Genomic DNA, 12,114 nt, shown 5'->3' on the forward strand with positions numbered 1-12,114 from the left:
CTACATTCTTAGGTCCTACACCAGCATTCCGTTAAATATCCTGCCCTATTTATCCAAATCTCATACTGAATGGCCTAAATATAGTGCCTAAGTAATGGCATGTGGTGCCATTTTTTTATATCTGCCTCGAGCAGAAATATTGTTACCATCATTTTCATTTTTGCCTAAAGCAGAAATATTGGACATTGCATATTTTTAATTATTATTCAGTTCTGCTTGATTATAATCATTATAATTATAGTTTGCACTGAGAATGACTAAGAAATGTGGTACAAATTCTGCTTCCAGGGGGAAAAAAGTTCATAATTTATTGTTCTATTAAAGTAATTATTCCAAATGGCTGTCTTTATGTCTTGATTGTGTGTTTGTACTGTGCAACCACAGATGTGAGACCCCTCGAAACTTCTGTGTATGGCAGAAGAAGGCAAATCCATTCTGATAATAGGGTAATCGATGCATTTCATGGGATGAGTGTTTATTATTATACATTGGAAAATTAGCTTTTCTTTTATGAAAGTTCTAGTTTTTAAAGTGGTAACTATTTTGCTTCTACAACAGTTGGAAAATTTTACATATAAAGCATGTGATTTCATGTATTGGTGATGAATTCATACATCACTTTATTCCTTTCGCCCCTTCAATATGAATCGACTCTTCTTGGTGCATTGCCAGCTGAGGTTCTTGCATCTGTGGTCAGACAGTAATCACCATTATCAGAGTTGATGAAAACAAAGGAGCCAGCTTAACTAAGAAACTTTTTTTTTTTCAATCCGACCCATAGATTTGGGGTTTTCAAGAGTGATTTTGTGAGAGAGGGAGAGCGAGAAGTCTGATAATTTGATTGTCCTGTTCTGAATAGCATTAAGCAGCTCTAGTGAGACTTTAGTTGCATGACCAAATATGTGAACAGTATACCATTTTTGAGCAGATTTGAGATTTATGTAGTGTTAGCAGTTTTATACATGAAAAGTAATGCCTTGTTTAGAAAAGTACACTGAAATTTTTGGCAGATGCGGAAACTATGACTGAAATGTGTTTGTGCCAGGAAAGGCTAGAAGTGCAGGTTAGTCCAACATTTGAAATCTGATCATGTTTTGATATCGGAATGTATCAATATGAGATGTTTCTTGTGGAAATTTATACAGGATTGTATTTGAAGACTCAGGAAGATAGCAGCAAGAGAATATTTCCACAACAGTCTGATGTGGAAATATTCAACCAGCAATATATGAGTTGGGATCATTTTAAAGGATAATAGTGCGAAGTGCTAGTTGTACACTCCTCAACACATTTGACATCAGATAACTCAAATGAAGACTGTTGGGACTGGTCTGTAGAGCATTCATAGTCCATGACATTGAGCAACAATGTCATGGACTATGAATAGGAGGGGTATGGGCATGGCAGATGCCCATACCCCTCCCACCTCCTTATGCCACAGTATATCATAACAGCTGTAAAGTTTGGTGTGCAGTGTTTAATGGTCTGAAGATGTTGCTCATGAGAGACGTCTTCTATGGGACTGAGATCTGTTTTTTGCAGTGCCTGAAAGGATGGACATTATACAACATCTATGGATAATTCCTATGCTGTTATGGTTTTGCAATAGACCCCTAGTCTCTTTCAACATGATACTGCACCACTTTATGCTACAGATGCTGTTTTGACATGGTATGAGAAAAATGATGTAGCAAAACTAGCTATGTACATTAATTGTCTTAGTATCCTATAATGCAAAGCCCAAAAGGATGTGTGCTTTGCATTATGGGATACTAATGCAATTACTGTGAAGTCATTAGCATCTATATACAAGTAGCTTAGTCATGATAATACTTCATATGCAAACTTTATTTGCTTACACTTGGATAAAACATAAACTAAAAATATAATTTCTTGGCATCTTTAATTTAAATCCTGTTGAAGATTTTCTGAAACATCTCTGCCATTGTGGATCAAAGCCTAAAGCCTTCATCAGTAAAGCAGAGACTTCTGTTGCTTGACTGCCAAGATTTAGATGACTGTACTGCTTCAGATTAGCTCTTCTTGCTCATTCTTCCATAAACATTCCTGTCTTCATTTTCATATGTATTATAATATGGATGGAAATGAAAGTATTAGTTCCTTTCTAATATTTATTTTACATTCTAACATACAAATATAAACTTCTTTGTCACTGATTGGTTTTGCCGTGTGTCGCTTGTCTAGGAAAAAGACTTAGGTTCAGTCTCATCTATAACAGAAGGAACTCCGTTATAAGTGAGACCATCTCAGGAATGGTGGTAAAAGTAGTGGAAAAGTTGGTTAAAGACAGAATTCAAGAATAGGTGGATCAGAATATCATACTCTATAGGGACCAACATGGTTTTGTTGAAGGTCGATCCTGTCTTAGCAATTTATTAACTTTTTATGAGTTGGACAAGGGGAATGGCTACACAGTGATACTTCTGTATTTTGCTAAGGCTTTTGACAGGATACCCCATGGAATACTGTTGCGCAAATTAGAGCAGATTGGGGTGGATACTAAACTGGTGATATAGATAAGAGAATGACTCATGGAGAGATACCAGAAAGTAGTGTATGGAGGAGCAGAGTCTAGGATGAGGCAGGTGACTAGTGGTGTGCCTCAGGGCTCTGTGCTTGGGTTGTTATTGTTTAATTTGTACATAAATGATATAGGAAATGGCTTGAAGGGAGATATTCAGTTGTTTGCTGATGATGCATAGTTGGATAGCGCAATTAAAAATCAAGCTGATGTTGAGAGTTTGCAGGATGATTTAAATAAGCTGGCAAAATGGGCAAAAGGTAATGGATGTCAGTTCAATGTGGAAAAGTGTAAGTTATGCATTTTGGGATTAAAAAATTACCAGCTGTTTACCACATTGATGGAACAGTACTCCAAGAGACTGATGAGGCTAGGGACTTGGGAATGTTGGTGGATAGGGAGATGAAGTTCAGAGGGCGCATTGCTAAGGTGTCCAAGATTGCACATAGGATTACTTGGTTATTCAAGAACACACTAACATCCAGAGATAAAGAGGTTATTATTCCCTTCTATAAGGCATTGATACTTCCACATTTGGATTACTGTGCTCAACTCTGGTCACCTGGATTCCTTGGAGATGAGGAGGTTGTGGAGAGGGTTCAGAGGAGAGTGACTAAGTTGGTGAGTGATGTAAAAAATGCTCCCTACATTGATAGATTGAGAGTTTGTGGATTGCAGAGTTGGTTGATAGGCAGAGAAGAGGGGATATGATAGAAAGATTTAAATTACTAAAAGGTTTTTATAAGATTGATGCAGGAGAAATATTTCAGCTGTGTGATAGTGATGGAAGAACAAGAGGTCATCCCTAGAAATTAAGGAAAAATGTGGTTAACAAGGGTGTGAGAACGAGGTTTTTTGCCTCGTTCTCACACCCTTGTGGTGAATGAGTGGGATGCATTGCCTGGTGGGTGGTGAATGAGTGGAATGCATTGCCTGACTCAGTTGTGAGATCTTTGTCTGTAAATGAGTTCAAGAAAAGGTATGATAGATATTGTTTTTGATAGTTTGGGTCTCCTGCGATGAGTCTACTGACTCCATGGAGATAATAATAACAATAACAATAACAATAAGTGGAATTTGAGCATCCCTCTTTCCATACATTGCTAAGTTAAACATGTTTTATAGAAGGCAGGATTATATTTCTTGCAACTTTGGTTTTGACTTCTGCAGATAGACCAAATCAACCACTGAAGACATACAATTCGTCCATATATTGCAGACTAGACTGTTTGGGGGGGGTTGTAACTACTTTCTCTTTCTCTCACAGAAGAATTCAGTTTGTGAAGCCAGTATTATTTACAGTAATAGATTATTGTTAGTTCTAGTATATAAATGGCAAATAATGATTTATAGATATCAGTGAACATTTTAGATTTTTTTTTTATTAAATTATATTTCCTTGTGTGCTCTTTTATAGGTCTATATTGTTAGCACATTACACAGAGACAAATTCCTTTTACATTTTGTTAAATTGGTTACCTACTTATTTCGATGAGACATTTCCAGAAGGAAAGGTAAATATTATGTGTTAAATATGCATATAATTTTAGTAGCTACTTGAAACATATTTATAATGGAAATTTGTTTTTAAATTTAAACTAATAACTGATTTTAGTAACTAGTAAGATGAGGAATGGAGAAATCATAACTGAAGAAGATAAAATCCTAATGAGATAGAAGGAATACCTTGAAGATCTAAATGACAAGGAAAATAGACCAAATGAGTTGCCATTAGAAGATATAAAGAAGATAAATGAAGATGATCTAGACCCAGAGATTTTGAAGACAGAAGTAGAAATTGCCATTAAAGAACTAAAATGTGGATAGGCAGAAGGAATAGATGTACCTGCAGAATTCCTGAAACAACTTCAGAAGAAAGGAACTGAAGAAATAACCAAAATAATAAATTTAATTTATAACAAAGGAGAATTACCAAAAGATTTTATGACCTTAATATTTATACCCATACCAAAGAAAAGTAATGCAGTGAACTGCAAGCATTTTAGAACAATAAGCCTCATTTCCCATACATCAAAAATACTTATGAGAATCTTAACATTAAGAATTGCATCTAAGCTGGAAGAATTTCTTGGAGAAGATCAGTTTGGTTTCAGAAAGGTAGGGGAACAAGAGATGTGATTGAACTGTTAAGAATAGTAAGTGAAAGAAGTTTGGAAGTGAATAAAAAAGTTAATATCTGTTATATAGATTTTGAAAAAGCTTTTGACTTTGTAAAATGGGATAAGATGGTGGAAGTAATGGAAAATATTGGTGTAGATTAGAAAGACAGAAGGCTAATTATTTCACTATATATGGGACAAACTGTCATGGTGAGAGACATATATGGTACAACAGAACCAGGTATCATTGGGCAAGGAGTAAGACAAGTCTGTTCTCTGTCACCAGTTTTGTTTAACATGTATTCTGAAGCAATGTTAAAAGAAGCACTGGAGAATTCAGAAGAAGGAATAAAGATTGGAGGTAGACAGATATTTGCAATAAGATAAGCGGATGACAAGGCATTATTATCAAATACTGAAACAGGACTACAACATCTGTTGAACAGATTACTGGAATCCTGTATCAATTATGGAATGAAAATTAACATCAGAAAAACAAAGGTAATGAAAATAGCAAGGAAAGAGGCAAATATTGATATCAGAATAAATGGGGAAAAATTGAATCAAGTAAAGACATTTAAATATCTAGGAAGTGTTATTAGCAGTGATGGAAGATGTAAAAGTGACAAAAACATAAAAAAAGAAAAGACATAAAAGCAAGAATAGCAATGGGAAGAGATGCCTTTAATAGAAAATGGAATTTATTCAGAAGTAAAATGGAACCTAAAGAAAAGACTAATAAAATGTTATGTATGGAGTGTTGCCCTCTATGCAGCTGAAACTTGAACATTGAAGAAAGAAGAAATTAAGATTTTGGAAAGCTTTGAGATGTGGATTTGGAGAAGGATGGAAAAAATCAAATGGACAGATAAAATAACTAATGAAGAGGTCTTAAAAAGAATAGAAGAAGAAAAGAGTCTGTCAAGGAGGATAAAAAGAAGAAAGGTAAACTGGATCGGACATATTCTGAGAGGGAATGGAATCATCAGAGATGCCATCGAAGGAAAAATAGACAGAAAAAGACCCAGAGGAAGAGTTAGGAAAACAATGCTAGATGACATGCTGAATGGAGACAGGTACACAACCTTGAAAGAGAAGGCTCAGAATGGAAGAGAGTGGAAGAAAAATTTTTGCTACTAAAAGAAGAACCTGCTCAATTGCAGAATACTCAAGAAGATGAGGAAGGAGAGATTCTTATTTCTGTGAGAGGATCGGATCTCTCCTTCCTTATCTTACTAGGTATCTCTTTCTTCATCTTATATAAACCTTTCTTGTTTTCATATAATAAATCAACTGACAACTCAATTCCTTGGGACTTTGGGTTGACAGGATTATCTGTTTTGATACTTGTGTGTACTCTACACCGGGTGAAAAGTTTACTTTAGTCACTGAAATTAATCCTTTTATGGTTACAAATGGTCTTTCCATGAGAAAGAACCCATTCTAGCTACTTTCAACCTAGTTGTCCAAACACTCTGACTAATGTCATTCCTATTCAAACCAGATGTATATTTTCCTCTTGCTCTTGAATTTGCCCTGTTTTTTAGCATATGTATAATGCTTAATATTTGTGAAATATGATGTGATGAGGCGAAATGGAGGTAATGGCATGTGTGGGTCAGGGTCAGCTTGCAGTTATACATTAATACCAATGCTGTCATCTATTTGTTTTGTAATTAATATGTCCAAAAAAGGTAATTTCCCTTCATTTTCAAGTTCCAAGGTGAACTTGATTTTTTGTGAAACGAACAACCTCTATCATAAGAGACGACAGAATATTAACAGACAAATTAGATTTTATTCTCCAAGCATTAATAAACAATGGCCATCAAAAAAAAAAAAAAAAAAGAATACTTTTCTCCAACCCTATTTCAACAGCAAATCCAAGAAACTCATCGCAGGAACTTCTATTTCCATTCTTTTTGGTGACACACCTTCACAAAAAAATTGCCAACATGCTAAGGCCTCACAACATTTGAGTTGCCTTCAAACCAATAAAGACAGTACACAATATATTACATTTGCCTAACAAGAATCCTTTTGATAAACATCCTGTAGTTTAAAACATTCCTTGCAGCCTGAATTACATTGGACAAACTTCTAGAAGTCTAGAAATAAGACAAAAGGAGTACATTGGAGATGTAAAAAACAACAGAGAGGACAATTCTAGTTTAGCTTTCCATTTTTCCAACACTATACACTGCATAGAATGGGATAAAAGTACTATACCATACATAGAAGAGGAATACATCTCCTGCAACATAAAAGAAGCTGCAATAGTTATCTCCTCATAAGGCACCCTGAACAGAAATCAAGGGATGATCCTTTGTGATATCTGGAAATCATTCATAAATCTCTCAACACATCAGAGTTCAATGTAATAAATGTTTGCTTACCCAAGCGTAAGCAAACAAAGTTTGTGCCTGAAAATATCTTCAGTACTGAGGTAAGGTGGTGCAACGCCGAGCAAAGGTGGACCAACTCTCATCACTCCTTGTCTCATCCCCCATAATGCAAAGCACATCTCGTTGCGGACATGTATACTGCTATGCATTAAGGGAAGGACCACTACCCAGATGGGTTTCAACCTTTATTGAGGTCTCGTCAGTGGGAGGCAGACCCAAACGTGGAGATACTAAGGCAGAAGCAATAGGAGAGATCATATTTACCTATACGGATTGCCAACAGGTTTATTGAATTACTCTGGATTTAAAGAAAGATGTTGGAAGTTCATTTTGCACTTTGTTAGACTATAATAAATTTAGTTTAATCCTTTACCCAAGTGTAAGCAAACAAAGTTTGCGCCTGAAAATATCTTCAGGACTGAGGTAAGATGGTGCAACACCAGCAACTCTGAGCAAAGGTGGACCAAGTTCTCATCACTCCTTGTCTCAGTATCTCCCATAATGCAAAGCACATCTCCTTGCAGACATGTATACTGCTATGCATTAAGGGAAGGCTACTACCCAGACCGGTTTCGACCTTTATTGAGGTCTCGTCAGTGGGAGGCAAACCCAACGTGGAGATACTAAGGCAGAAGCAATAGGAGAGGTCATATTTACCTATAGGTTGCCAACAGGTGTACCACCTTATTATTGAATTACTCTGGATTTAGAGAAAGATGTTGGAAGTTTATTTTGCACTCGGTTAGACTATAATAAATTTAGTTTAATCCTGGGTAGTGGCCCTTCCCTTAATGCATCGCAGTATGTATGTCTGCAAGGAGAAGTGCTTTGCATTATGGGAGATACTGAGATGAGTGATGAGAACTTCGTCCACCTTTGCTCGGAGTTTCCTGGTGTTGCACCACCTTACCTCAGTCCTGAAGATATTTTCAGGCACAAACTTTGTTTGCTTACACTTGGGTAAAGGATTAAACTAAATTTATTATAATCTAACCAAGTGCAAAATAAACTTCCAACGTCTTTCTCTAAATCCAGAGTAATTCAATAATAAGGTGGTACACCTGTTGGCAACCCGTATAGGTAAATATGACCTCTCCTATTGCTTCTGCCCTAGTATTTCCACGTTTGGGTCTGCCTCCACTGACGAGATCTCAATAAAGGTTGAAACCGGTCTGGATAGTGGCCCTTTCCTTAATGCATGGCAATATACATGTCCACAAGGAGATGTGCTTTTCATTATGGGAGATACTGCGACAAAAAGTGATGAGAACTTGGTCCACCTTTGCTCAGAGTTGCCTAGTGTTGCACCACCTTACCTCAGTCCTGAAGATATTTTCAGGCACAAGTTTTGTTTGCTTACACTTGGGTAAAGGATTAAACTAAATTTATTATAGTCTAACCAAGTGCAAAATAAACTTCCAACATCAGAGTTCAACTTTGCAGCCAATTATGGGATGCACCTGCTTAACAATGATTGACCAAGTGCTAACATCCACGCTCCAAACATTTGTGTAACGGTTCCTATCAATTTGATATTTTTTCATCTTTCAGTTATGTATTAATTTGTAACTTAAGCTTGTTTTTGTTTTTAAGTGTTATGTGTAGATTTATCTGGCCCAGAAGAAGCCACCAGTTAACATGGCAAAACTAGTAGGCTAATAGTTTGTATCAAAATCTCCAACCTGTTAAACACAATTTTTTTTGTCATCTTATGTAGTATACAGCAATCCCTCAATTAATGTGCCCCTGATTAGTGCATTTTTGATTAGTGCATCATTTTTTTCGATACCCAAATTCAATTAGTGTGCCTACATACATCTTAAAAATAAATGTTACAGATTTTAAAAATTTTTCGATCTATACATTTTTTATGGCTAACTATTTTAAAAAAATCATTCACCAGGATGAAATAATTTAGTTACTGATTTGAAACATTTTACAAAGTTATTTTTTAATGGCATACTACACTATTTCCATGTACACTAATGTTCCAAATTTACTGCCAAAATTTGTTATCTGCTTTACATAGCATTTTGCTGATCATATCTTATGCAATTGTTTTCCTTACTTTTTTATTTTAAATTATTTTCCTAACCTTTAATCATGAGTAAAAGAATTAGTGAGGAAAAAATAGAAGTGTGAAAATGATTTGAAAAGTAATCTGATTGGAAGAAAAACTTGAAATAATAAAGAAAATGAACAAGACGAGTCCAGAACAAAGATAGGACAAGAACACAAAAATGGTTGAATCAACTGCTGAATACAAAGAGAAAGGTAAGGCTGCTTCAAGTTCATCATACATGCACTCGAAATCAAAAAATTATAATGATTGAATTAGAGAAAAGTCTTTTTGTTTTCATCACAGGCGAAGCTGCAATTGCAGATAAGGAGATATACAGAGATTTTGAAGAAAATTGTGTAAGAAGGGAACTGTTGTGATCAACACATATTTAATGTCGATGAAACCGGCTTTTTTTGGAAGCGAATGCCTTCCAAGAATTTTCTAGCCAAACCAGAAAAATCTCAGCCTGGTTATAAAGTCGCAAGGTCAAATGAAATTGCTGCTAGCAATATGCGTGCCGTTTGGAAGCACATTCTTCCACATTGTGCAAATGATTTTAGAGGCTTTTCAAATGAATCTAAGTTAATTAAATCTCGTTCTGAGAAGTTGAGTGATTCCGACCTTCTAAATTTAGATGCACATCGGGAAGATCCTGAAGAATATGAAGAAAATTTAATCACTGACAAGCCCAAAGAGGTATCATCACAGAAACAATTTGAAAATAGTTTTCTTACAATCGAAGTTTTTAAGCAGCAATGCTTAGAGACCGACCCTGGTGAAGAGAGAACCAGTAAAATTTGCAGAAGAGGCAATAAGGCCATACCGTCAGTTGTATGAAAAAAAGAAAGAGATGCCTGCCAAACTACGTTAACTCAATTCCCTGTTAAGAAGCAGAATGATAAATTTATATTCTGAATATGTTTTATTGTCTTTCAGCTTCATGGTTTTCCTTTAACTAGGCCCTGAGACATGCCCTAATTCTTTTATAAAAAAACTTAAGGGTCAAAAAAGAAATCTGAGGAACGAATTATACATTTTCCCATAGATTACTATATTCAATTTGTGCGTTTTCGATTAATGCGCCTGTTTTAAAGAATGCATTAGGTGCATTAATCGAGGGATTGTTGTATAGTGGTTGGGAAAAAAAAACATTCATCAAGAAATTCCCTTAAATATCATTTTATGATTTTTTTATAGGGATGGGTTTTCAATGTAATTCCGTGGATTATAAGTCCATTATTTACAGTTATAGGAGGATGGTTAGCAGAACATTTAATAGAAAAGGGTAAGTAATTTTTTTTATATATTTATAAGTTTTTATTTTATTATTTCAATCTATCAGTATTTTAGCCAAACATGTTGATAATGTTGGCAGTAACCCATTAAAACCAATAATTATTTGAATTATCTAGTTATTAAAATATCTATTTTTGCAGTAACTTCTATATGTTGTTATTCCAGACTTTTACATATAAATAGAAATTAAAAAGTGATAGATAGGAAGAATGCAAAAAGGAAATGACCAGAAATAAATAAGTTACAAAGTTGGATACCAAGCGGCATTGATCTCCTTTACACCCAACTTCTCATTCCATTCTACATCCGCAAGCTGTCTTCTGGGTTTCTCGTACTCACCAGCCTTGTAGTTCCTGGTGTAACCTTTCCTCACAAAAGTTCTCATATGACTGGTAATCATCCAGGTAATCACTTCATTGTCACTCTCACCAACTGGAGGGAGATTTGACACCTCATTTATAATAACATCCTCCAATGAAATGATCAAATCCAAGACTCTCAATCCTCACATGCTCTCTGTTACATACTGTCTGAGGTAGTTGTCCCCCAAAACCTCAAGAAACTCATTTTCTTTACTTCCGATTGCTATCTCATCATCCCAATCTATATTGCCATAATTAAAATCACCCATAATGATCACCCTTTTGCTACCAGGTCTATAGCAGCATCCGACTAAGTATTTCATTCTATTCACCTCTATCTCATGCCATACTGCCTCAGTACTATTACCACCGCTATTTCCCTCTTGCATCTCTACTTTGTATGGACATAACTCTTTTTCTGTCTTCAGTAGCATTGCTAGTTAAGTCATTGGAAACTACCAGAATTACAATCTCTTTTACTTTTTTTTTTTGTTTTTCAATTGCTTGCATTATATTTTTAATTTTTTCTCTGTAAAATCTTGATGTTATAACTCGCTCATCAATGGCATGTTTTATAATAGTCACCATACCAAATAATATCCTTCTTGTTTACAATCATCTTTACTTATCAGATTTTCATTCTTACACACTGACTGAACTGATTCAGTGTTTTGTTGTTTTCCTAGTGAAGAATTTATGGAGACACAACACATGTGTTAGAATAATTACTTTACTTAACAATAAGCAAGTAACAATCGACATTTCGACCTCTGTATTGAGGTCATCATCATCATCAGGAAAACATGCATATGTACAAGATACAAGCTACGTGATGCTGCACTATACAAAAGTAAGATGTAAGTAAGTAAGAATGTGGAGGTCAAGCTAGGATGAACCTAGCTTGACCTCCACATTCTTAGAATAATTAATCTATCATTTTTGTTCAGATTTGGATGATGTTTCAGCATTTCACAAGATTCTTTGAATTTTCTTTCAAACCAGGTTTTGGTGCAGTGTAGGGACTTAGTGCCTTTCTGGTCAATTCTGTGGCATGTTTGGAGTGCATGGTCTGATAGGCCTGTTTTACCATAGTGGAGGTATTTAATATAGCATTTTGCTCAACTTTTCTGATTGGGATGGTGCACCCTGTTTCCCTTATGTAAGGTAGGTTACACATACATTGAATTTTGTAAATCCCTGGGTGGGCAAAGTATGGAAGAGGATCTTTGGAGGAGCTAAGTAAATTTTTTAATTTTTCCAGGAGTTTTAAAGGTTGTCTTAATGTTGTATTTAAGTAGCGTTCTATCTATTTTTTCCGAAATGCCCC

General features: G+C 35.4%; 1 protein-coding gene across 1 annotated transcript in view; it reads left to right on the forward strand.

Moving 5' to 3' along the window:
- The window catches only part of LOC150107355 (voltage-gated purine nucleotide uniporter SLC17A9-like), a 235,909-nt gene that overhangs the window by 117,684 nt on the left and 106,111 nt on the right, over nt 1-12,114 (forward strand). The window contains exons 7-8 of the mRNA XM_090391830.1: nt 3,960-4,056; nt 10,327-10,414. Of these exons, the coding sequence (XP_090247956.1) occupies nt 3,960-4,056; nt 10,327-10,414 (185 nt within the window). The remainder of the gene's footprint in view (nt 1-3,959; nt 4,057-10,326; nt 10,415-12,114) is intronic.

Source organism: Typopeltis vanoorti, chromosome 4 (genome assembly GCF_054136105.1).
Source record: "Typopeltis vanoorti isolate ZY-2024b chromosome 4, IOZ_Tvanoo_1.0, whole genome shotgun sequence".
NCBI classification, from domain to species: Eukaryota; Metazoa; Arthropoda; class Arachnida; order Uropygi; family Thelyphonidae; genus Typopeltis; species Typopeltis vanoorti.